Raw genomic sequence first — 27836 nt, 5'->3', positions numbered from 1 at the left:
GTGACCCCCCCCCCCTCCAGCTCAGGTCTCTATGGTGATGGAGCTCCCCGAGACCCTCACTGTGAACCGTGTACCAAAAAACAAAACCCCTCCGTGTTCGAAGGAGATGAACCTGACGCCGGGGCCGTAGTCCGAGAACATGTGGTTCACCTGCAGGGCGGAGACAGAGGGGCGGAGTGTCAGTTATTTATTTATAGGGACATTCAATACTGGAGCACAATGGATATGAGCACAATCTAGAGGTCAAAAAAGGCACTGCTTATGGAATGTGAGCTCTCTCTCTTCCTCTCTTCCTCTCTCCCTCCCTCCCTTCCTCCCACCCTCCCTCTCTATCTCTCTCTCTCTTCCTCTCTTCCTCTCTCCCTCCCTTCCTCCCTCTCTATCTCTCTCTCTCTCCCTCCCCCTCCCTATCTCTCTCTCTATGAGGACTGTGTGTAACTAGGAGGGATATGAGGACTGTGTAACTAGGAGGGATATGAGGACTGTGTGTAACTAGGAGGGATATGAGGACTGTGTGTAACTAGGAGGGATATGAGGACTGTGTGTAACTAGGAGGGATATGAGGACTGTGTGTAACTAGGAGGGATATGAGGACTGTGTGTAACTAGGAGGGATATGAGGACTGTGTGTATGTGCAAATAAAAATGGTAAATGATGCATTTATCGAAAGCGCTTTACAGTTTTGTTCCTCACATTCACCCATTCACTCACACACTGATGGCGGAGGCGACCATGCAAGGTGCCAACCTGCTCACCGGGAGGCATCCCTAATTATTATCTATTCTATTTTATTCTATTATTATTTGTATTTTTTTTTGCACAATCAAGGCGAGCATGGCCACCTTCATTTCACTACATGTCTTGTGTCTGTATGTGACTAATACATCTCTTGAATCCTCCCCTACCTGTCTCCAGGAGTCATTTGTGAGTGTGACCGGGTTAGGTTTGAACTCATGCAGCATCTCCTGGTTCTCGTCCAGCAGACACACGTGGAGGTGGTAAGAACAGGCATTTTCCTCCTTGCTGCTGGACCTGTGGACCAGAGAGGTCTGTTAGTCTGTTACACTACTGTACTGTACTATACTGTACTGTACCTGTGGACCAGAGAGGTCTGTTAGTCTGTTACACTACTGTACTATACTGTACTGTACCTGTGGACCAGAGAGGTCTGTTAGTCTGTTACACTCTCTCTGTTACACTCTCTCTCTGTTAGTCTGTTACACTCTCTCTGTTACACTCTCTCTGTTAGTCTGTTACACTCTCTCTGTTAGTCTGTTACACTCTCTCTGTTAGTCTGTTACACTCTCTCTGTTAGTCTGTTACACTCTCTCTGTTACACTCTCTCTGTTAGTCTGTTACACTCTCTCTGTTACACTCTCTCTGTTAGTCTGTTACACTCTCTCTGTTAGTCTGTTACACTCTCTCTGTTAGTCTGTTACACTCTCTCTGTTAGTCTGTTACACTCTCTCTGTTAGTCTGTTACACTCTCTCTGTTACACTCTCTCTGTTAGTCTGTTACACTCTCTCTGTTACACTCTCTCTGTTAGTCTGTTACACTCTCTCTGTTAGTCTGTTACACTCTCTCTGTTAGTCTGTTACACTACTGTACTATACTGTACTGTACCTGTGGACCAGAGAGGTCTGTTAGACTGTTACACTCTCTCTGTTACACTCTCTCTGTTAGTCTGTTACACTCTCTCTGTTACACTCTCTCTGTTAGTCTGTTACACTCTCTCTGTTACACTCTCTCTGTTAGTCTGTTACACTCTCTCTGTTAGTCTGTTACACTCTCTCTGTTAGTCTGTTACACTCTCTCTGTTAGTCTGTTACACTCTCTCTGTTAGTCTGTTACACTCTCTCTGTTAGTCTGTTACACTCTCTCTGTTACACTCTCTCTGTTAGTCTGTTACACTCTCTCTGTTAGTCTGTTACACTCTCTCTGTTACACTCTCTCTGTTAGTCTGTTACACTCTCTCTGTTAGTCTGTTACACTCTCTCTGTTAGTCTGTTACACTCTCTCTGTTACACTCTCTCTGTTACACTCTCTGTTACACTCTCTCTGTTAGTCTGTTACACTCTCTCTGTTACACTCTCTCTGTTACACTCTCTGTTACACTCTCTCTGTTAGTCTGTTACACTCTCTCTGTTACACTCTCTCTGTTACACTCTCTCTGTTACACTCTCTATGTTAGTCTGTTACACTCTCTCTGTTAGACTGTTACACTCTCTCTGTTACACTCTCTCTGTTAGACTCTCTCTGTTAGACTGTTACACTCTCTCTGTTACACTCTCTGTTACACTCTCTCTGTTACACTCTCTCTGTTACACTCTCTCTGTTAGTCTGTTACACTCTCTCTGTTACACTCTCTCTGTTAGACTGTTACACTCTCTCTGTTAGTCTGTTACACTCTCTCTGTTAGTCTGTTACACTCTCTCTGTTACACTCTCACTGTTACACTCTCTCTGTTAGTCTGTTACACTCTCTCTGTTAGTCTGTTACACTCTCTCTGTTACACTCTCTCTGTTAGTCTGTTACACTCTCTCTGTTACACTCTCTCTGTTAGACTGTTACACTCTCTCTGTTAGTCTGTTACACTCTCTCTGTTAGTCTGTTACACTCTCTCTGTTACACTCTCTCTGTTAGACTGTTACACTCTCTCTGTTAGACTGTTACACTCTCTCTGTTACACTCTCTCTGTTAGACTGTTACACTCTCTCTGTTAGTCTGTTACACTCTCTCTGTTACACTCTCTCTGTTAGACTGTTACACTCTCTCTGTTAGACTGTTACACTCTCTCTGTTACACTCTCTCTGTTAGTCTGTTACACTCTCTCTGTTAGTCTGTTACACTCTCTCTGTTACACTCTCTCTGTTAGACTGTTACACTCTCTCTGTTAGACTGTTACACTCTCTCTGTTAGTCTGTTACACTCTCTCTGTTACACTCTCTCTGTTACACTCTCTCTGTTAGACTGTTACACTCTCTCTGTTACACTCTCTCTGTTAGTCTGTTACACTCTCTCTGTTAGACTGTTACACTCTCTCTGTTAGTCTGTTACACTCTCTCTGTTACACTCTCTCTGTTACACTCTCTCTGTTAGACTGTTACACTCTCTCTGTTACACTCTCTCTGTTAGTCTGTTACACTCTCTCTGTTACACTCTCTCTGTTAGTCTGTTACACTCTCTCTGTTACACTCTCTCTGTTAGTCTGTTACACTCTCTCTGTTAGTCTGTTACACTCTCTCTGTTACACTCTCTCTGTTAGTCTGTTACACTCTCTCTGTTACACTCTCTCTGTTAGTCTGTTACACTCTCTCTGTTAGTCTATTACACTCTCTCTGTTACACTCTCTCTGTTAGTCTGTTACACTCTCTCTGTTACACTCTCTCTGTTAGTCTGTTACACTATCTCTGTTACACTCTCTCTGTTAGTCTGTTACACTCTCTCTGTTACACTCTCTCTGTTAGTCTGTTACACTCTCTCTGTTACACTCTCTCTGTTAGTCTGTTACACTATCTCTGTTACACTCTCTCTGTTACACTCTCTCTGTTAGACTGTTACACTCTCTCTGTTACACTCTCTCTGTTACACTCTCTCTGTTACACTCTCTCTGTTAGACTGTTACACTCTCTCTGTTAGACTGTTACACTCTCTGTTACACTCTCTCTGTTACACTCTCTCTGTTAGACTGTTACACTCTCTCTGTTAGACTGTTACACTCTCTCTGTTAGTCTGTTACACTCTCTCTGTTACACTCTCTCTGTTAGTCTGTTACACTCTCTCTGTTAGTCTGTTACACTCTCTCTGTTAGTCTGTTACACTCTCTCTGTTAGTCTGTTACACTCTCTCTGTTAGTCTGTTACACTCTCTCTGTTACACTCTCTCTGTTAGTCTGTTACACTCTCTCTGTTACACTCTCTCTGTTACACTCTCTCTGTTAGTCTGTTACACTCTCTGTTACACTCTCTCTGTTACACTCTCTCTGTTACACTCTCTCTGTTACACTCTCTCTGTTACACTCTCTCTGTTACACTCTCTCTGTTAGTCTGTTACACTCTCTCTGTTACACTCTCTCTGTTAGTCTGTTACACTCTCTCTGTTACACTCTCTCTGTTAGTCTGTTACACTCTCTCTGTTAGTCTGTTACACTCTCTCTGTTACACTCTCTCTGTTAGTCTGTTACACTCTCTCTGTTACACTCTCTCTGTTACACTCTCTCTGTTAGACTGTTACACTCTCTCTGTTAGTCTGTTACACTCTCTCTGTTAGACTGTTACACTCTCTCTGTTAGTCTGTTACACTCTCTCTGTTACACTCTCTCTGTTAGTCTGTTACACTCTCTCTGTTACACTCTCTCTGTTACACTCTCTCTGTTAGACTGTTACACTCTCTCTGTTAGTCTGTTACACTCTCTCTGTTAGACTGTTACACTCTCTCTGTTAGTCTGTTACACTCTCTCTGTTAGTCTGTTACACTCTCTCTGTTACACTCTCTCTGTTAGTCTGTTACACTCTCTCTGTTACACTCTCTCTGTTACACTCTCTCTGTTACACTCTCTCTGTTAGTCTGTTACACTCTCTCTGTTACACTCTCTCTGTTAGTCTGTTACACTCTCTCTGTTACACTCTCTCTGTTACACTCTCTCTGTTAGACTGTTACACTCTCTCTGTTAGTCTGTTACACTCTCTCTGTTAGTCTGTTACACTCTCTCTGTTACACTCTGTCAGTTACACTCTGTCAGTCTGTCTGTTACACTCTCTCTGTTACACTCTCTCTGTTACACTCTCTCTGTTAGACTGTTACACTCTCTCTGTTAGTCTGTTACACTCTCTCTGTTAGACTGTTACACTCTCTCTGTTACACTCTCTCTGTTAGTCTGTTACACTCTCTCTGTTACACTCTCTCTGTTAGTCTGTTACACTCTCTCTGTTACACTCTCTCTGTTAGTCTGTTACACTCTCTCTGTTAGTCTGTTACACTCTCTCTGTTACACTCTCTCTGTTAGTCTGTTACACTCTCTCTGTTAGTCTGTTACACTCTCTCTGTTACACTCTCTCTGTTAGTCTGTTACACTCTCTCTGTTAGTCTGTTACACTCTCTCTGTTACATTCTGTCAGTCTGTCTGTCTGTCTGCTTGTCTGTCTGCCCCTCACCAGTCCTCCACCTTGACAGCAGGTTGAGCGTCCAGCTCCTCAGAGGAGAAGCCTTCTGCCAGCAGGTCAATCACCTGTCTCTTCAGAAACGGCCTAGAATGAGAGAGACAAACCTGATGATGGACGTAAACATGGAGGATACTGAAGTCACAGTTTATGGTTTAATTCATAAGATGAATGCAGTGGAGGCCAGCTAATTAAAACAAATCAGACCTATATCTGATTTAGGACCACATATGAAAGTTGCCCAAATCAAAATTTTAAAGGTCAGATTCCATGTGATTTGTGCTGTTCACGCTGTTGTGAAAAACACATAGTACACATATACTATCAATAATCTAGCGTTTATTTGAAAACGATTCATAAATCAGCCGAAAAATTACAACGTGTTTTGTGTATTCCACTAAAGGGCTATTATCGCGGAATTTCTCTGAAATTACTAGAACTCTCAAACTATACTCGTATTCAAAACGGTATAAAACGGAAATGTATCAATGAAAAAACAATCCGTTTCGTACATGTTGACTGCAAGCAAGTCATTGATAAGCGAGGGGTGTTTTAGACCCATAGCCATAATTTAAGATATAGTTTAAGCCTTCGCAAATTTCCCCGACCTCCCATTGACTAAAGCGCTGGCACGGAAAGGCCTATTATGGTCAAAGGGGCGTGGCTCTCAATGTGTTCATTGAAGCATAATGGAGATTTATTCACAACCATCCACAGAAAAAGTAGGTTAAAAAAAGAAGAGAAGTTGCCTCCCTATTATTATTCTTTTTGAACCTACCTATAGAAGCAGCTCGGAGGTGCGCTGTTTCAAAGCATGCCATCTAAGAATGAAGTGAGCGGTTGTTATTGGATTGATTGATTGAAAATGTTATTAATGTCCGCCTTGTGCTTCGAAGTGGTTATGCTTTGGCCCTCTTTCGAAGTGGGTTATGCTTAGAGTTTGGAATCAGGGCTGGTGGTCTATCGCCCTGCTCTAAAGATAAACTCTAAGCATAACCCACTTCGAAAGAGGGCCAAAGCATAACCACTTCGAAGCAATAGGTTGCTTCAAAGCATGCCGTCTAACAGTGAAGTGAGCGGTTGTTATTGGTTTGATAGATTGATTGATTGAAAATTTTATTAACAGTGAAATGAGAGTGTCCTTTTGAAGGAGAGGGAGGTTCTATAACGAATGGCATCTAACAACACACTTCGCGCGATTTATATTTTGTTTCACAATGAGTCATGACCAACCAATTACATAATCCAACATTGTGTAAGCAACTAACACATTCCAGGTGACAGAATCATTTTTGAATGAGTCGTTATGACGCTATCAATACATTCATTGATAAAGATTATTGTCCGCCATCTTGGTTTCATTCCTAAAACCACGAACAGCGGAGTGATTGTAATTCGGTTGTGGGCGGGTTCTAGGATCACGTGGTGTGTTATGAGAAATAACAACGTCTAACTTGACTGTTTCAGCCAATCAGAATCAAGAAATGTGCATGCCATTGTATAAAGTTCATTAGTTTATATATACAAACAGCTTGCAGTTTTAAGTTACGACTATATGAACCACTAATGCAATAGTGGGCAAGGTAGGATATGCAATTGAGTAAATCACGTAACACATTTGAATATCAAAGATGATATATATAAATGAGTGACTTATAAGGGTACCTAGAATCGTGAGTGAGTAATAATTAATACTATGCTAACTACTATAGGTAACTAGCGAGCTATATGACAATAGTATAACCACAAGTCATATTGTAAGTGGTCTACAAATCTGATCCTGGAGATATTACATTTTGATATTAAGTGTTATTACATTTAAATGTCATTACATTTCAAAGTCCTTCTAAAGGAAAGGGTTATTACATTTCCCGGTGGCGTTACATTTAGATTCGATATATGGTGTCTAGATTACTTGTTATTTACATAAAGTTAACACTTGCGGCTGGGTGGCGCAGCGGACATTGCGCTTGTCACCAACGCAAGAGACACCGGTATCGAATCCGGTTGTCGGCATTGCCTCCGGCTTGGGCCGGCCGTCATACTAACTCAATTGGCAGAGTTAGCGGGTGGGAAGTCGAAGGGTGGTAATCTGGACGTTGTAAACAGCGACTCCTACAGGTCGGTTGGGGCGCCTGCACAGCAGAGACAGGAAAATGGCGGGGGCAGTGTGAGCCTCCTGCATGTTACTCCTCGCCAAATGAGAGTCCGCCCTGGCAGGTGAAAAGATGTGACTGGCTGCCTCCACATGTATCGGAGGGGACATGTGATGGGCTTCTATCCTCCCTACAACCGGCCAGTGGGGGGCACATGCGAGCAACGTTCAAGACAGGCGAGGGGAGAATTGGCATGGCTAAATTGGGATGGGAGAAAAATTGAAAAAGGAGGAGAAAAAGTGGATAAGAATAATAATAATAAAGTCACGCTGCCCCCGATACTTCCTGTCTCTGCTGTACAGGCGTCACCCAACCGACCTGTAGGAGTCGCTGTCCACAACGTCCAATCCCCACCCATCGACTTTCCACCCGCTACCTCTGCCAATTGAGATAGTATGACGACTGGCCCAAGCCGCAGGCAATGCTGACTCCGGGAGTCGAGACCGCAGTCTCTTGCATTGGTGACGAGCGCAATCCCCGCTACGCCACCCAGCCGCCCGGGCAGTACAGTACTTGAGTTAAAGTACTTATATTCACACTCACGGATGGGAAGTGACGAAACACGTGGTGACCTTTTGGCCAACATCTCCTAATAGAGTCTCCTGAAAGATCCTCCACCCCCCACCACTGTCCTTGCTAAACTCCCAGAACTCCATCTGATCTGGAACACAAAGCACAGTCTCATGTCATGTAAAGTGCACCTCATACAGCTTTCAAAACCCTACATCGCTGCACTGCTCTCACCACACAACAACCTGTTGTCTTGTTGACGTGGTAGTACTGGTCTCATGTTAGTAGTACTGGTCTCATGTTAGTGGTACTAGTCTCATGTTAGTAGTACTGGTCTCATGTTAGTAGTACTGGTCTCATGTTAGTAGTACTAGTCTCATGTTAGTAGTACTGGTCTCATGTTAGTAGTACTGGTCTCATGTTAGTAGTACTAGTCTCATGTTAGTAGTACTGGTCTCATGTTAGTGGTACTAGTCTCATGTTAGTAGTACTGGTCTCATGTTAGTAGTACTGGTCTCATGTTAGTAGTACTAGTCTCATGTTAGTAGTACTGGTCTCATGTTAGTAGTACTGGTCTCATGTTAGTAGTACTAGTCTCATGTTACTAGTACTGGTCTCATGTTAGTAGTACTGGTCTCGTGTTAGTAGTACTGGTCTCATGTTAGTGGTACTAGTCTCATGTTAGTAGTACTGGTCTCATGTTAGTAGTACTAGTCTCATGTTAGTAGTACTGGTCTCATGTTAGTAGTACTAGTCTCATGTTAGTAGTACTGGTCTCATGTTAGTGGTCTCATGTTAGTAGTACTGGTCTCATGTTAGTGGTACTAGTCTCATGTTAGTAGTACTGGTCTCATGTTAGTGGTACTGGTCTCATGTTAGTAGTACTAGTCTCATGTTAGTAGTACTAGTCTCATGTTAGTAGTACTGGTCTCATGTTAGTAGTACTAGTCTCATGTTAGTAGTACTGGTCTCATGTTAGTGGTACTAGTCTCATGTTAGTAGTACTAGTCTCATGTTAGTGGTACTAGTCTCATGTTAGTAGTACTAGTCTCATGTTAGTAGTACTGGTCTCATGTTAGTAGTACTAGTCTCATGTTAGTAGTACTAGTCTCATGTTAGTAGTACTGGTCTCATGTTAGTGGTACTGGTCTCATGTTAGTAGTACTGGTCTCATGTTAGTAGTACTGGTCTCATGTTAGTAGTACTAGTCTCATGTTAGTAGTACTGGTCTCATGTTAGTGGTCTCATGTTAGTAGTACTAGTCTCATGTTAGTGGTACTGGTCTCATGTTAGTAGTACTGGTCTCATGTTAGTAGTACTAGTCTCATGTTAGTAGTACTAGTCTCATGTTAGTAGTACTGGTCTCATGTTAGTGGTCTCATGTTGGTAGTACTAGTCTCATGTTAGTAGTACTAGTCTCATGTTAGTAGTACTGGTCTCATGTTAGTAGTACTAGTCTCATGTTAGTAGTACTAGTCTCATGTTAGTAGTACTGGTCTCATGTTAGTAGTACTGGTCTCATGTTAGTGGTCTCATGTTAGTAGTACTGGTCTCATGTTAGTAGTACTAGTCTCATGTTAGTAGTACTGGTCTCATGTTAGTGGTACTGGTCTCATGTTAGTGGTCTCATGTTAGTGGTCTCATGTTAGTGGTACTAGTCTCATGTTAGTGGTACTAGTCTCATGTTAGTAGTACTGGTCTCATGTTAGTAGTCTCATGTTAGTGGTACTAGTCTCATGTTAGTAGTACTGGTCTCATGTTAGTGGTACTAGTCTCATGTTAGTAGTACTGGTCTCATGTTAGTAGTCTCATGTTAGTGGTACTGGTCTCATGTTAGTAGTACTAGTCTCATGTTAGTAGTACTAGTCTCATGTTAGTGATACTAGTCTCATGTTAGTGGTACTAGTCTCATGTTAGTAGTACTGGTCTCATGTTAGTAGTCTCATGTTAGTGGTACTGGTCTCATGTTAGTAGTACTAGTCTCATGTTAGTAGTACTAGTCTCATGTTAGTGATACTAGTCTCATGTTAGTAGTACTGGTCTCATGTTAGTAGTCTCATGTTAGTGGTACTGGTCTCATGTTAGTGGTACTAGTCTCATGTTAGTGGTCTCATGTTAGTAGTACTAGTCTCATGTTAGTGGTCTCATGTTAGTAGTACTAGTCTCATGTTAGTAGTACTAGTCTCATGTTAGTAGTACTAGTCTCATGTTAGTAGTACTAGTCTCATGTTAGTAGTACTAGTCTCATGTTAGTAGTACTAGTCTCATGTTAGTAGTACTAGTCTCATGTTAGTAGTACTAGTCTCATGTTAGTAGTACTGGTCTCATGTTAGTGGTACTAGTCTCATGTTAGTAGTACTAGTCTCATGTTAGTGGTCTCATGTTAGTGGTACTAGTCTCATGTTAGTAGTACTAGTCTCATGTTAGTAGTACTAGTCTCATGTTAGTAGTACTAGTCTCATGTTAGTGGTCTCATGTTAGTGGTACTAGTCTCATGTTAGTAGTACTAGTCTCATGTTAGTAGTACTAGTCTCATGTTAGTAGTACTAGTCTCATGTTAGTAGTACTAGTCTCATGTTAGTAGTACTGGTCTCATGTTAGTAGTACTGGTCTCATGTTAGTGGTACTAGTCTCATGTTAGTGGTACTGGTCTCATGTTAGTAGTACTAGTCTCATGTTAGTAGTACTGGTCTCATGTTAGTGGTACTAGTCTCATGTTAGTAGTACTGGTCTCATGTTAGTAGTACTGGTCTCATGTTAGTAGTACTAGTCTCATGTTAGTGGTCTCATGTTAGTGGTACTGGTCTCATGTTAGTGGTACTAGTCTCATGTTAGTAGTACTGGTCTCATGTTAGTAGTACTAGTCTCATGTTAGTAGTACTGGTCTTATGTTAGTGGTACTAGTCTCATGTTAGTAGTACTAGTCTCATGTTAGTAGTACTGGTCTCATGTTAGTAGTACTGGTCTCATGTTAGTAGTACTAGTCTCATGTTAGTGGTCTCATGTTAGTAGTACTGGGCTCATGTTAGTGGTACTAGTCTCATGTTAGTAGTACTGGTCTCATGTTAGTAGTACTAGTCTCATGTTAGTAGTACTAGTCTCATGTTAGTGGTCTCATGTTAGTAGTACTAGTCTCATGTTAGTAGTACTAGTCTCATGTTAGTAGTACTAGTCTCATGTTAGTGGTCTCATGTTAGTAGTACTAGTCTCATGTTAGTAGTACTAGTCTCATGTTAGTAGTACTAGTCTCATGTTAGTAGTACTAGTCTCATGTTAGTGGTCTCATGTTAGTAGTACTAGTCTCATGTTAGTAGTACTAGTCTCATGTTAGTGGTCTCATGTTAGTAGTACTAGTCTCATGTTAGTAGTACTAGTCTCATGTTAGTAGTACTAGTCTCATGTTAGTGGTCTCATGTTAGTAGTACTAGTCTCATGTTAGTAGTACTAGTCTCATGTTAGTAGTACTAGTCTCATGTTAGTGGTCTCATGTTAGTAGTACTAGTCTCATGTTAGTAGTACTAGTCTCATGTTAGTAGTACTAGTCTCATGTTAGTAGTACTAGTCTCATGTTAGTGGTCTCATGTTAGTGGTACTAGTCTCATGTTAGTAGTACTAGTCTCATGTTAGTAGTACTAGTCTCATGTTAGTAGTACTAGTCTCATGTTAGTAGTACTAGTCTCATGTTAGTAGTACTGGTCTCATGTTAGTAGTACTAGTCTCATGTTAGTAGTACTGGTCTCATGTTAGTGGTCTCATGTTAGTGGTACTGGTCTCATGTTAGTGGTACTAGTCTCATGTTAGTAGTACTGGTCTCATGTTAGTAGTACTAGTCTCATGTTAGTAGTACTGGTCTCATGTTAGTGGTCTCATGTTAGTGGTACTGGTCTCGTGTTAGTGGTACTAGTCTCATGTTAGTAGTACTGGTCTCATGTTAGTAGTACTAGTCTCATGTTAGTAGTACTGGTCTCATGTTAGTGGTCTCATGTTAGTAGTACTGGTCTCATGTTAGTAGTACTAGTCTCATGTTAGTAGTACTGGTCTCATGTTAGTGGTCTCATGTTAGTGGTACTGGTCTCATGTTAGTGGTACTAGTCTCATGTTAGTAGTACTAGTCTCATGTTAGTGGTACTAGTCTCATGTTAGTAGTACTACTCTCATGTTAGTGGTACTAGTCTCATGTTAGTGGTACTGGTCTCATGTTAGTAGTACTAGTCTCATGTTAGTAGTACTGGTCTCATGTTAGTGGTACTAGTCTCATGTTAGTAGTACTAGTCTCATGTTAGTAGTACTGGTCTCATGTTAGTAGTACTGGTCTCATGTTAGTAGTACTAGTCTCATGTTAGTGGTCTCATGTTAGTGGCACTGGTCTCATGTTAGTGGTACTAGTCTCATGTTAGTAGTACTGGTCTCATGTTAGTAGTACTAGTCTCATGTTAGTAGTACTAGTCTCATGTTAGTAGTACTGGTCTCATGTTAGTGGTACTAGTCTCATGTTAGTAGTACTGGTCTCATGTTAGTGGTACTAGTCTCATGTTAGTAGTACTAGTCTCATGTTAGTAGTACTGGTCTCATGTTAGTAGTACTGGTCTCATGTTAGTAGTACTAGTCTCATGTTAGTGGTCTCATGTTAGTAGTACTAGTCTCATGTTAGTGGTCTCATGTTAGTAGTACTAGTCTCATGTTAGTAGTACTAGTCTCGTGTTAGTGGTACTAGTCTCATGTTAGTAGTACTGGTCTCATGTTAGTAGTACTAGTCTCATGTTAGTAGTACTAGTCTCATGTTAGTGGTCTCATGTTAGTAGTACTAGTCTCATGTTATTAGTACTAGTCTCATGTTAGTGGTCTCATGTTAGTAGTACTAGTCTCATGTTAGTGGTCTCATGTTAGTAGTACTAGTCTCATGTTAGTAGTACTAGTCTCGTGTTAGTGGTCTCATGTTAGTGGTACTAGTCTCATGTTAGTGGTACTGGTCTCATGTTAGTGGTACTGGTCTCATGTTAGTGGTACTGGTCTCATGTTAGTGGTACAGGTCTCATGTTAGTGGTACTGGTCTCATGTTAGTAGTACTGGTCTCATGTTAGTAGTACTAGTCTCATGTTAGTAGTACTGGTCTCATGTTAGTAGTACTAGTCTCATGTTAGTAGTACTGGTCTCATGTTAGTAGTACTAGTCTCATGTTAGTAGTACTAGTCTCATGTTAGTAGTACTGGTCTCATGTTAGTAGTACTGGTCTCATGTTAGTAGTACTAGTCTCATGTTAGTAGTACTAGTCTCATGTTAGTAGTACTGGTCTCATGTTAGTAGTACTAGTCTCATGTTAGTAGTACTGGTCTCATGTTAGTAGTACTAGTCTCATGTTAGTAGTACTAGTCTCATGTTAGTAGTACTAGTCTCATGTTAGTAGTACTGGTCTCATGTTAGTAGTACTAGTCTCATGTTAGTGGTACTGGTCTCATGTTAGTGGTACTAGTCTCATGTTAGTGGTCTCATGTTAGTAGTACTAGTCTCATGTTAGTAGTACTAGTCTCATGTTAGTAGTACTAGTCTCATGTTAGTAGTACTAGTCTCATGTTAGTAGTACTGGTCTCATGTTAGTAGTACTAGTCTCATGTTAGTAGTACTAGTCTCATGTTAGTAGTACTGGTCTCATGTTAGTAGTACTAGTCTCATGTTAGTGGTACTGGTCTTATGTTAGTGGTACTAGTCTCATGTTAGTAGTACTGGTCTCATGTTAGTAGTACTGGTCTCGTGTTAGTGGTACTAGTCTCGTGTTAGTAGTACTGGTCTCGTGTTAGTAGTACTGGTCTCGTGTTAGTAGTACTGGTCTTGTGTTAGTAGTACTGGTCTCGTGTTAGTAGTACTAGTTTCATGTTAGTAGTACTGGTCTCATGTTAGTAGTACTGGTCTCGTGTTAGTGGTACTAGTCTCATGTTAGTGGTACTGGTCTCATGTTAGTAGTACTGGTCTCATGTTAGTAGTACTGGTCTCGTGTTAGTGGTACTAGTCTCATGTTAGTGGTACTGGTCTCATGTTAGTGGTACTGGTCTCATGTTAGTGGTACCAGTCTCATGTTGTTAGTAGTACTAGTCTCATGTTAGTGGTACCAGTCTCATGTTACTAATACCCGTAGCTTTAAAGTTCCACATTAAAAATAAACTGCTCTGAACAAAATGCAAAGGAATTCTCTTTCATAGCCTCTCAAACATAAAGACTTCTTACCGTCCCCATTGGGATTCCTCAGTAGGTTTCTGTTCCTGCGTCCTTGGTCGGCATTGTCTGCACAGCAAATGAAATGGAGTGAGATCAGCACATGTCCAGCTCTTCTACAGTTTCAGTGAGGCTATCCAGCCGTAGCCATGCTGCTACTCAACACCCTGGTTCACACCTGAGTTCTGCACAATGAAACAGACTGACCGTCGACTGGAACCACTTGTGCAGGAAAGCATCACTCAGTTTCCACCAAGAAGCCTACAAACTCCACCTCTCCGCTTACAAAGATGCCCTCACCACTGCCTCAAGTCTGACCACCATCAATGACTCCAGCTGTAACCCCAAGCCATCTTCCCCATGAGAACAACCTCCTCAAGCTCCACGCTGATGCCCTCTGCACCTCTCCCCTGTGCAGGGACGTGCACAGGACTTTAGAGGGGCAGGTGCTCAAAGGCTGAAAAGGGCACTAAACCTGTTTTTTCGGGCGGGGGGGGGGGGGGGGGGCTTTTTATGCCTTTTGGGGGGGTTTTGGTGATCAAATATTGAATATTGAACTATAATAATCAGTGCAGGAGCTCACTTATCCTTGAAAGACACTTTTATCACTGACTTAAAAGGCCCATACATCTCCATAAATGTTCAGGGGGGAGGGAATAAGTGCTTACCCTACAGACCCCAAGAAGTGCTGTATATTCTGTATTGTTTAATATAAATGCATTTTTATTCCAATCCCGATTTGTATTTGAGATTCCCAAATCCCATCGGACTTGACTTCTTCGTTGTCCCTCAATGAGTGTAATACCAGCATTCAACTGTATGCGCCACAGCGGTTTCTATCATCATCATCACCACCCACGCTATGCATAAAATATATAGGTCCGCGGAGAGGCACGCTGAGGAGGCCGTGCAAACTGCAATGGAATATGGGGCATCTCTCTCTTTACGTAATATTTTTATTCTATCCTGACATTTTTCAGTTGGAAGGGCAGTCTATATGCGTAACACATTTTTTTATTTTATTTTTCAAAAAGGGCACTTTTTTTATGAGGCTCAAAAAGGCAGGTGCTCAAGCACCCCTTGGGCTCTATGTGTGCACGTGCCTGCCCCTGTGCCTGACCCAGCAGCCCCCACTCCTGCACCTTTCTCTCCATCCTACCCCTGCCACCCAACGCCGCCTCTCCCTGTTCGCTCGAATTCCTCGTCACTTCCAAACCCACCTGCACCTCTGGTTTCCGCTTACTCCACAGTACAGAAACTGCACTCCTCAAAGTATTCAATGACCTCCTCACCTCTGCTGACACCAGAGCCCTTAACCTCCTCATCCTCCTTGACCTCAGTGCAGCCTTCCATAACCTCCTCATCCTCCCTGGCCTGAGTGCAGCCTTCGATAACGTGAACCACAACATCTTGCTCACAAGACCTGAAGACCTCAATATTGAAGGCACTGCACTCAGCTGGCTCTGGTCCTACCTCTCCAACATATCACCCTTCATTCCACTTCACAACCACTACTCTGTCACATCCACAGTCACACAAGGTGTTCCCCAGGGTTCTGTACTTGGCCCACATCTTTTCATCATCTACATCCTCCCTCTTGGTCAGATTCTCCACCATTTCAAACCAGACTTCCACTGCAATGCCAATGACACTCAAGATATACCTCAGCACCAAATCCCTCCACCACATACCCCTCTCTCACATGTACCTGCCTGTCTGCAATACAAGTCTGGATGAACAAAATGTCCTCAAACTCAACAGTGATAAAACTAACCTCCTCAAGACCCATCTCTTCTCCACTGGATTCTCTTAGCCTCCCTCTATCCTTGTGTGTTTGTGTTATGTTTATTATTTATTTATATTGTTATTATAAAAAGGAAAGTTCCGTTAATTTTTTTTTTTTTTTTTTTTTTTAAATAGCATTTTGATTAACATACGACTCACCTATGGTATGTGGGAGATGTGCGGGATCAAAATCGTCATTGATTTGAATTCCATACTGGTACAGATAGATGCTTGCTCCTTGGTGTGTTCGATTTGCTATAGCTGCTATCAGAAAACTGATGTGTTTATTGCTCTTGTTGGCTTTGGCAGCTTTTATGAAATCAATTGCCTTTTCTCTCATTTTGGAATACACTTCAGGTGAGTAGTACAGGTGAGTAGTAGCCATTTCTTCATCTGCCATCAGTGGTTTGACATCTTGAGCTCTTCCTGGCTGAGTTGACGTTAAGTGGTCAGATAGTGCTGTGAGGAAAGCGTCTGTTGTGTCCAGGGAGGTGAAAGCAAAACATACAGTCTGCTTCAGCTTTAGATTCAGGACTTCTCTGTCAAGCTCATTTTGATCACGGGCGATCTTTGTTCCCTCCATCATATCAATGCATGCCCTTATGACATTGATCTCCCTGTCTTTACAGTCCATCCACTTGCTCAGCCTTTTGATGTTGAAGAGTGAATCGTCACTCTCTTCTAAGACCTTTTTAAGGATGTTCTCATCTTCCTTCCCTCCACGGATTAATGGAAGGTTCCTCACCATGTGTTGTTTGAGGATAATCACGGATTGAAGGCACTTTGCTTTGAAATCTTTCAACTGTCTAACAATCTGCGGAAAGTGTTGAACTTCACCCAGTGCATCGTTGCATCTCATTTCCAGTTGACTGAAGTCATTCAGGGTGTCCTGCATTTTCCCCACCAATCCAACGCTGATCTCATTGATCTGTTGAGCTGCTTCAGAATCCAAACTCTTCAAGGGCATCAGCCAGACCTTTTGAGGAACAACATTTTCACCATTTTCTCCCAGAAGTTCTGGAAGACTTTGGTAGACCTTCACTGCTTCTTCAAAGGACGTAGGGTTGGTTTTCAGGTTGAAGTCCCCATGGAATTTGCAGGACATGCTCTTGCTCATGGCTTTTTCTTCGTCAGTCATTTGGAGAGAAGCATCACCCGAAATATCAAGCAGTGGAATCTTCTTTATAACTGCCTTCATATTGCCCTTTATATCCTGAACACTGCTGGTTTCTGATTTCTCACTGTCAAACACAAAAAATGCCTGTGCTCCATACTGGATGCCTGTGACCACATGTGTTGCTAAGTCTTTATGAAGAACATCGGGATATTGCATGTTATCCTTTCCCAGTTGTCTCATGGACAGCTCGCTGAATTTGGTGGTAGCTCTGTACTGCAGTGTTACTCTTGTGTGATCTTTTGATGTCTTCTTATCATTCAGATAATTTGCGTGGCCCTCAACCTGAATCAGCCCGCTCATGAAACTTGCTTTTAGTGAAGCATCTACTTGCAATTTAGAAGACTTCTCATCCATAGAATCAGATGTAATGATTTCAAATACACTGCTGGGCTGGCGGGTTGCCTCTGTGTCCTTTTGTAGGGTTTCATAGTCCCATAAAGTAACACCTACAAAAGAATGGAAAACATGAGCACTTGAAGGAATGACTGATTGAGGCTCCAAACTTAGAACCTATGTGCAAAGTCTAGAAACAGGATGAGGATATGGACCTCTAAGGATAGGTGTGGTTTCCTATAAAACAACATGAACAGATACAATTAATATACTGATGTGCATTAAATGAATATGCAGAGGAGCCTAAAGCTGGGAGTAAACCTTTGCAACATACTCCAGAAGACAGTCATGGAGCCAAAATGATTACGAGGCAGCTATTACCAGAGTCAGACCCTCTTTGCTATACATATCTACTATCTGGAGCGAGCTTTGATCAAAACAGACAGGATTTGGAGGGAGCTTTCGTGTATTTAGCATTAAAGTCAATAGTCAACTAGAAAGGCACTCGGAGAGATGCCTACACCCCCGTGTGAGCAGGCAGGTGCTTCTGTCCTTCATCTGGGTAAACATCAGCTATGATTGATTGATTGATTGATTGATTGATTGATTGATTGATTGATTGATTGAATTGATTGAATGAAAAGTTTATTAACAGATTGCAGAATGGGTACAGTACAGTACAGCTCAATACATACAATTGTTAAGAGTATGCAGACCTGAGAAAGACTTTCGTCTTGTTTCCATCAGGGTCCCCCATTTTCTATGTACTGTACACCTACTGTACACCTACTGTACACCTACATTTTGTTATTAGTCTATATTTAATTCCTGCCACGAATGGAGCAAGACACCTCAGTAGAGTTTACCTCTGCATGTCCTTCAACTTGGGAATTGCTGTCTGACATCAGTGCACACTCGAGCCCCTACCCACTGGGTCGTCTCCTTTTATAAACCGTAACGGCACACCTGATAATTCGCAACATCCAATTCTACTTCTACAGCGGTCACTGGTCTTGTCACTTTTAGTTTCCTTTAAAAAAAACTTAAATCTCCTGGTTTGGATTCTCTCCTTCCCCCAAGACTGCCAGTGTGTATAATAGTGTAGTGAGCAAGTGGTGTTATTGCTTTAGGCTACTGCTTATCTTACACAATGTTGAGAGAAAAAAGAATTCGAGATTCGAGGAAAATAATACATGCATAGATTACTAGATTTATAATACAAGTTATAATACAAGACACACGTGAGCATTTCCTGGTTCATAAGAATGAGTACACAATGAGTATTAGTGAACATTAAATACTTAAAGGATCATTTCACTATTTAGGTTCAGTTCCTGGTCACTAGTTCATAGGGACTAGAGAAAGGTGGTCATGACACAGTATTTCAAAACATCTGGATTATCCTTTTAAGAAGTCTTACCTGGAATGAGTTGATGTTTTCGGCTGTCATAGAGCATTCCTAAGCGGAAGGGCTGTCCAAGGGCTGCCACCACCATGGTATCTGCAGCCATGGCCTCAATCTCTATAAACATAACAACATCGTCCTAAATCAGAAATAAATCATCTTCCAAAACTATCCCAATTAAATTCTCCTAGGCGCAAGTCAACTGGCCTGTGATGGAAAGCAAGCACACCTTGGTCTCCCTGCTCGGCAATACATTACTTTCACTTTTAAAAGCTTGTCAGTCATCTGTTTTCACTCGACTCAAGCCGTGGTATTATTCGGTAACGTTATCAAGTGAATTATCACTAATCCATCATACCTACTTTGAAATAGAATCCACAGAAATAATTGGTTTTGCTTAAGATAAGTAGTAGTAGTAGTAGTAGTAGTAGTAGTAGTAGTAGTAGTAGTAGTAGTAGTAGTAGTAGTAGTAGTAGTAGTAGTAGTAGTAGTAGTTGTTTTATTCAGTCATCACACACAATACAATATGCACAATCATTCAACAATCTTTGATTTGGCAGTGACTGAAAAGGTACAGGCTGAAGCATAATGATTATACATTCCTGTCCTATATTCTTAACAAAATTAAGACTCAAACAGTATTCTAAAAAAACTAAGAAAAAATAATTCACGTTTGTAATCTTCAAAAATAGCTAAACAAATTTTTAAACCAAAAGCGAATGACTCATTCTTAACTGTATCAGCATTGTTCCACAAGTTAACCCCAACAATAGAAATACATCTCCTTTTAATCCCTTTCTTGGATTTTTGAACAGTAAATTTACAAATGTCTCTCAAATCATATTTTCTCTCATGTATTGAAAAAAACATTTGCACACCGTCCGGGAGTAACTTTGCTTTAGCTCTGTACATTATTTGCATAATTTTATAATAAACCAAATCATTAAATTTCATAACATGAGACTTTATAAACAGTGGATTTGTGTGGTCATAATAACCAGCCGCACCGAATGGCCCGCTTTTGCAGTAAGACTATCGAATTTACAGTATTGTTAAATGTCGACCCCATACTTCCACACAGTAAGATATCAGTAAATGATGTACAAGGCCTTATAGTTTAATATATCCTTAGACAGGATTGCTACTGACTTAGACATTTTCCTTTATAGTTAACATGTTGTTTCCATGTTAATTTCTGATCAATAACTACCCTGATAAATATTATCTCAGAAACTACTTCTATTTTTACATCACATATTTTTTACTTGATATCCCCCTCTATTTCTTTTCAATTACCAAAGACCATATAGTTAGTTTTCTTAATATTGAGAGACAATTTATTAAAGGGGAACTACTATTTCTTTCACTATTTGGGCAATTTTACACAATTCCTGTGAGTTTACGGAATACATCTGTAAGGTTTTCTTCAAAAAAAAATTATTGTTTTGTATTTTTAATCAAGTACTCAAAAACAGCATTTTTCTACCTCAAAATTCTAAGCCGTTTTGAGACTGGGCTCCGCCCATACTCGTAATGCGATTTGAGTGACATAGAGAGAGCGAGAGAGAGAGAGCGAGAGAGAGAGAGAGACTGCCGTTGTGTCCTTGGGCAAGACACTTACTTGCCTCGTATGAATGTGTATGCATGTGAATGAATGTTGGTGGTGGTCGGAGGGGCCGTAGGCGATGATTATTTGCCACGCTTCCGTGAGTCTGCCTCAGGGCACCACCGGTATGACTGTATGAACGAATAATGGACTCTGTAAGCGCTCTGGGGTCACTGCGGTATCATGAAGAGCGCTATATAAATCCAATCCATTATTATTATTATAGAGAGAGACAGACATTGCAGGGGCCAAGCGGTCTCTCTTAATGAGTAATACAGGTGGCTGGCAGTTGGCTACAAGCATAGATGCATAGCTGGCAGTTGGCTACAAGCATAGATGCATAGCTGGCAGTTGGCTACAAGCATAGATGCATAGCTGGCAGTTGGCTACAAGCATAGATGCATAGCTGGCAGTTGGCTACAAGCATAGATACATACGTGGCAGCTGGCTACAAGCATAGATGCATAGCTGGCAGTTGGCTACAAGCATATGCATAGGTGGCAGTTGGCTACAAGCATAGATGCATAGCTGGCAGCTGGCAGTTGGCTACAAGCATAGATGCATAGCTGGCAGCTGGCAGCTGGCTACAAGCATAGATGCATAGGTGGCAGTTGGCTACAAGCATAGATGCATAGCTGGCAGTTGGCTACAAGCATAGATGCATACGTGGCAGTTGGCTACAAGCATAGATGCATAGCTGGCAGCTGGCAGTTGGCTACAAGCATACAGTAGATGCATAGCTGGCAGCTGGCAGCTGGCTACAAGCATAGATGCATAGCTGGCAGTTGGCTACAAGCATAGATGCATAGCTGGCAGTTGGCTACAAGCATAGATGCATACGTGGCAGTTGGCTACAAGCATAGATGCATAGCTGGCAGCTGGCAGCTGGCTACAAGCATAGATGCATAGGTGGCAGCTGGCAGCTGGCTACAAGCATAGATGCATAGCTGGCAGTTGGCTACAAGCATAGATGGGGCAGGCGTTATTGATATATTGCAGATGATCTGTGACGCTCTGACGTCACAGATACGCTAAATTTAAGATGACTCACTTGAGTGAAGGACAATATTGTGAGATGAGAATTGGAAGAATGCGCCACATTGAGAATTAGAGACATAGATCCTATTAATATAAGTCCACATAGCTAGAAAATAATGCTAAACAAAACACTGGAAAAGGCCATTTATAAGATAGTTCCCCTTTAACATCAAACCAAGTTTTGAGAATGTCCAGCTCACTTTCGATATCAACCAGAAGTTCCTTTAAATTACTTCCTGAGCAATATAAATCTGTATCGTCTGCAAAAATAACAAACTTTTAACAGTTCAGCAACATTGCAAATATCATTAATATAAAGTATAAAACGTTTTGGACCTTTTACGAAAGAGAGACATCGAGAGGTTTTGTATCAGATTTTTATCATCAATTACTAACGTCCTCGTATGAAACCCTCCACTTAGAATCAGTCTGGAGGAGGGATATACCAGACCTGGAAATAGATTTTGATTGGCAAGAAGCCTGGGCAAATGTTCGACTTGCATCAAGGAACCCGGACCATCAACAAATCAATCTTAACTATATTCATAGGACATATTTGACTCCTATAAGACTGAACAGAATGGGTCTTAAACAAGACTCCAAATGCTCCTTATGCACAAATGGGGACGAGGGGACATTTATGCACATGTACTGGGACTGCCCACCAGTTAAGATATTCTGGAAAGAAGTGACCCAGCAATTATCAAATCTCTTAACTCTGAATATACCTGTACACCCCTCTGTATTACTGCTGAATGATGTTTTTGAGTATGCAGTATATACAGCTAAAGAGATTGGTTTTATCTGGTATCACAGTGGCTAAAAAGCTGATAGCATCACGATGGTTTCAACCGGAAAAAATGTGCCGGAAGGTCTGGATTCTTACATATCTCGATGTGATTTATCAAGAAATATCTACATGTAGCAGTCTGGAAAATATGGTATATTATTCAGAACTGCTGACTGTGTTTATATCCCTTTTTGTACACAAAGACATTCTAACTAGTGTCATTGATTCACACGAACAATGACACAAAAGTCCCCGTTCAAAGAGCATGTGAATACGGATCATAAATGACAGTATTGATTCATATTTTACAGTGCGTCTCCCCTTGTGACTGGCAGGCGGGACCAGCAGGGGGCAGTAGCAGGCAGAGAGTGGCGGAGAGAGCTGAGAGATGATAAAGGGAGGAGGCGAGCGGAAGTCGTTCTCTTCGGCAGTGAACTTGACAACGAGAAGTCACGTCTAACGGGGGGGCTCTGGATAGCCCCGTTGCTGACTTTATGCCGGAGTGCCCCGTGGAACAGTGACGGGTGATAGGAAGTACTGGCTAGTGGATACGATATCCTAGCAGTACCAGTGTTATGATATTATGAACATTAAGTGCAGAGTCAGGCACTAAGAGTCGAGTTATACCTAGTTACAGTGAGCGGTATAGGTAGCGTGCGGCTAAGGATCACAGTAGCATTGCTCGTGTTATACCTAGTTACAGTGACGGTATAGTCTGCGTGCCAGAGACGTACGGGACATCCAAGCAGTCTGCCCGGGCGTCAACAGCTGTCTGCACCGGAGAGCAGCAGCACACCTGCTCCAGGCTGCCTGCAGGACACGGGGAGTTCTTTACCACCAGCAGAGGTCGCCCAGCACCAGCTCAGCCAGCACTGCCTCTCTGCTATAGCTCCGCCTGCTAGCACCTGCGGCGCGAGTGTTCGACGCCATCTTGCCACCAGGACGGTGGTGGAGCGGCGCGGCCGCCATTTTGGTAGAGTAAACATTAGGGCTTCGGCGCCCAGGATCTATTGCACCTTACACAGTGTGGAGCGGCCTGCGGGTGAAGTTAACGTTGCTAACTGCAGACCCCAAACATTACATTACATGCCGGCATTAGCATAGGGCTTTTGTTTTGGTAATTGTGGGCCCACACTTTGGTTTTATTTCCTTTTCTTTGAGCGTGATACAATGTGTGTGTATTAATATTTTCCCATTCAATTAACCCTTCCCTGGGGGGGAAGTTACAGACCTGGTGCATTATAATTAAAGCCTTTTGAGGTATTATTCTGGCCGTATAATTAAAGCCTGTTGAGGTATTATACAGGGTGAAGACCCAGACGTGGGTGATGAGTCAAACACAGTGAAGTATATTATCCCGGATAGTAAACCAGAGGTGGGTGCATAATATATGTGTTTATGAGGTATTGAGTTGAACAGCAGGGGCTATAGTAGGACTTCAGCCCAATTGGCCAGTAGTATTAAATAATTGTAACTGAACAGTACAATTAACATAAAGACTTGAATGGGGTTCTGTGTGCGTGTCCATTCCTGTGCCCTGCATTAACTCTTTTGGTGTGGGTAACGTATATATATGGTTAACCCCTTCCTACCCAACTCTCCCCTTTTCAGTGGAAGGTTTCTAGGGTCATTGAGGGAGGGTACTGCTTGCGGGGGGAACTCAGAGTATTTGATTACAATTCAGTCACGAGGTGTGGGAGGGTCTAAGGAGCGACTGGGAGGAGTGGGAGCGTGTTGGGGAGTACTGCTGACCGCCCTGCGACAGGGAAGGAAGACCAGAGTACCAGACCAGGTTGGTAAATCCCGGGCCCCATCCACTCACACTACCAGCCTCCAGTCGACGCCCCAGGCCCAAAGACGAGGGTGCAGCCAGACAGAGTTCTGCTGTGTCCAGCTACCTCCTGACTGCCAGCAACCGTTCCCACGAAGCAGGGATAATCCACCCTGATACATACAGCAAGAATTTTGGGTCTCAATGAATCCAAAATGACAATGTGGTTAGAAGTGGTGGAGAGAATAAAAGCTAGCATATAATGGTAATGCCTGTTAGGAGCGAATGATAATGGATGGATTATCCAATGGGGGGTCCGGGGGGGGGGGGGGGGGGGGGGTAGCGAGCAGGAGCATAATGTAGGGTATTAGATAGCAGGTGTTAGGTGTATATCTTGTATAAGACATTTATCTAAATGGTGATTTCATTGATGTGCACTGTTAATTAATGCTTGTATATCTAATTTTATGTTGTCATGTTTGTATGTGTTTGTTTAAAAAAAAATTAAAAACGTTTTGGACCTCTCACATATCCCACAGGTGACCTTCCTAAATCCTGACACAGTGTCATTAATTTGCACACATTGCTGTCTGTTTTCCAAGTAGCTCTTCAGCCAAGAGTTAGCTATACCTCGTATCCAGGGACGTGCACAGGACTTTAGAGGGGCAGGTGCTCAAAGGCTGAAAAGGGCACTATACCTGTGTATGTACGATTTTTGGGGGCCCTTTTTGGGCGGGGCGGGGACCCCCTTTTTATGCTTTTTGGGGGGTTTTGGTGATCAAATATTGAATATTCAACTATAATAATAATCAGTGCAGGAGCTCACTTATCCTTGAAAGACACTTTTATCACTGACTTAAAAGGCCCATACATCTCCATAAATGTTCAGGGGGGAGGGAATAAGTGCTTACCCTACAGACCCCAAGAAGTGCTGTATATTCTGTATTGTTTAATATAAATGCATTTTTTATTCCAATCCCGATTTGTATTTGAGATTCCCAAATCCCGGACTTGACTTCTTCGTGTCCCTCAGTGAGTGTAAATACCAGCATTCAACTGTATGCGCCACAGCGGTTTCTATCATCATCATCATCATCACCACCCACGCTATTCATAAAATGGTCCACGGAGAGGCACGCTGAGGAGGCCGTGCAAACTGCAATGGAATACGGGGCATCTCTCTATCTCTTGACCTAATGTTTTGATTCTATCCTGACACGTTTCAGTTGGAAGGGCAGTCTATATGCGCAACGGTAAAAAATATTTTTAATTTTTTAATTTTTAATTTTTTTTAATGGCACTTTTTTATGAGGCTCAAACGGGACATGTGTGCACGTGCCTGGTGGAGGGCTTCCCGTACGCGTGAATACTTTCGACAACAAATGTTTGTTTCCGGGTGCAAGTTTTGCGCTCTGATTGGCCAGGTCATGTGACATGTGCGCCAATCGTGGGACAGCAAGTTCTGCGCCTATTTCCGGGTCTAACAGCCTGCAAACTACCTGGTGTTCTATCGCCATGCTCTAAGACAAACTCTAACCTTAACCAACTTCGAAAGAGTGCCTAAGCTTAACCGTCGAAACAAGGGCAGGCGTTCTATCGCCATGCTCTAAGACAAACTCTAACCTTAACCAACTTCGAAAGAGTGCCTAAGCTTAACCGTCGAAACAAGGGCAGGCGTTCTATCGCCATGCTCTAAGACAAACTCTAACCTTAACCAACTTCGAAAGAGCGCCGCCCGAAGCTTAACCAGTGTAGACACTTGCGGTCCCACGATTGGGCGTACATGTCACATGACCAGAAATTACCTGGCCAATCAGAGACGCGGAAACAAACATTTGTTGTCTAAAGTATTCAGGCTTCCCGTACAGATGATTCGACCGGAGGGTGTCGGCAGATACACTACGCCGTACTCCTGATCTACGCAGCGACCGGGTTAAACCGGTCGTATGTGTAAGTATTGCAAGAGCGGCGTACTGTCCATTACCCACTGTCCATACTGTCCATTCACTTTTTGTAATTTTCAGGTCTGAAGGGGACGGACACGGACGTCCAGCGCTCTCTGGCTTGGAAACAGACGGCATCTTTCACACACACAGTTCACCCATGCTAGACTGCTGGTTTTGCACCACGCTTGTTTGCACACTGTCGTATTGCACATTTTGTAGCCTCAATTATTGTAAGAGTAAGTTCTATGTGACTGAATCGGCCACCGTCACAACTACACATAATGTAATAACTACACACAATGTAATACAAATATGTAATAAAATACCATAATGTAATAGTCTGAAAAATATAATACAAATATTGAATGCATACTGTAATAACTACATTATAGGCTTGTTGTTACATTAAAGACTACATTGATTACCACAGTTATTTTATGAATAAAGTAATAATGTGCCACATAATGTAATAACAAATGCATTTCAAGTGTGGTGAAATACCTATATCACACACATACACACACACGCACACACACATGCACGGCTGCAAAATAAAAGATTACTGCGTAGTAACTACTGGGAGCATGAAGAACTCTCTCCTTATGGATGCCTCCTTTGAAAGCACTGAAAGGTGCTCCACTGCCTGTGATGTTTTGCACTGGGGTAAAGTTGTTTTCATATTGGATATTCACATATTCAACATATCTATCTTCAATACCTCTGTCCCTTTGCATGTGGGGAAGTCAACATCTTAATCTTCATACTCAGGGTCGTGTGGACGATTAGTACCTTTCTTTTATATCACCTTTTTAAATGACCAATTCAAGAGCGTTAAAATGAAATTACTTCCAAAGTTAGTTCCTTAGTTCCAAAGTTCCCAGAGCCGCAGCAGCACAGCACAGCCTGTCCATAAAGACAACAAGCCCACCAGAGCAGCACAGCATAGCCTGTCCATTTGTATTTGTATTTATTTATTAACACAGAGTTAAACAAAAGTAAAAAAATATATATATACATAATAACCATATTATTTTGTAATAGTTTGATAGAAGTTTGAAGCCTATATAGGCTTATCGAGAACTTCCCCTGTTTTGTAAAATCAAACATACAAAAATATACATATTATTTAAATAATACCAGTAATACATTCAAAAGATATGTGTTAACACAAACATACATACATACACACAGTACATGGATATGCTGTATACGGCGTACATAAAAATACATAACCACCTACCCGCCTTCCTTCAAACCTACCCACCCACATAACCAAATGCATACCTACATGTATGACCTATTTATCTATCTACTATTGGATATGAGAATTTTTTTGTAGTTTGCTTTAAAAATAAGCAGAGATGGAGATTTCCTCAGCATATGATCAGCTGCATTCCAAAGATTGGACCCTCACTGAGAACTGCCTAAGAGAAGTACCGCAATAAGGTATATGCAGCCAGGTACCTGGACTGATGTGTAAGATAAGAATGAACATCCGAATTAAAAGATTTTTTTTTTAAACCCTTTGGTAGATTGTGATGATCATAAATGCATTTGTACACAAATATACATTACTGTAAAGAATTAACCTCAGACACAGTCAGAATGTTTAGTTTCTTTTTTTTCTTCTACTTTTTCTCCGTCGTTATGCCAATTCCAGACAACACGTCCACCAGAGCTCACATGCAGTACCATCAATTTGGGAGTTATTTTGAGGTGAGTGTGTGTGTGTGTGTGTGTGTGTGTGTGTGTGTGTGTGTGTGTGTGTGTGTGTGTGTGTGTGTGTGTGTGGTACTAATTGATTCCCCCAGTGTGTCCTCACCTGGAGAAGAAGAGCGTTCTGTGTCTGCTGGCTGGTTCCACCAGTTCTACCACCTGATGATGAGGTGTGAACAGTCGTGATGTTTCCTTCTGTCTCGTCGCCTTTCTACTGGCTCCAGCAGTCTGATGAT

The 27836-nt window shown here is 42.0% G+C and overlaps 1 protein-coding gene across 1 annotated transcript; it reads right to left on the bottom strand.

Moving 5' to 3' along the window:
* Positions 1 to 15: 15 nt before the first annotated feature.
* Positions 16 to 27836, bottom strand: LOC311226960 (neoverrucotoxin subunit beta-like). The gene is made up of 8 exons (XM_084312428.1): positions 27707 to 27836; positions 18749 to 18850; positions 15978 to 17441; positions 14046 to 14102; positions 7860 to 7977; positions 5155 to 5247; positions 906 to 1032; positions 16 to 150 (listed from the first exon to the last, which is right to left on the bottom strand). The coding sequence occupies exons 2-8, from the start codon at positions 18837 to 18839 to the stop codon at positions 22 to 24; spliced, it is 2079 nt and encodes a 692-aa protein (XP_084168554.1). The 5' UTR covers positions 18840 to 18850; positions 27707 to 27836; the 3' UTR covers positions 16 to 21.

The sequence above is a fragment of the Notolepis coatsorum genome (genome assembly GCF_963971535.1).
Source record: "Notolepis coatsorum genome assembly, chromosome: 4".
Lineage (NCBI taxonomy): Eukaryota > Metazoa > Chordata > Actinopteri > Aulopiformes > Paralepididae > Notolepis > Notolepis coatsorum.
The sequence above is the reverse complement of the archived record's forward strand: the minus strand, read 5'-3'. Positions and strand labels throughout refer to the sequence as shown.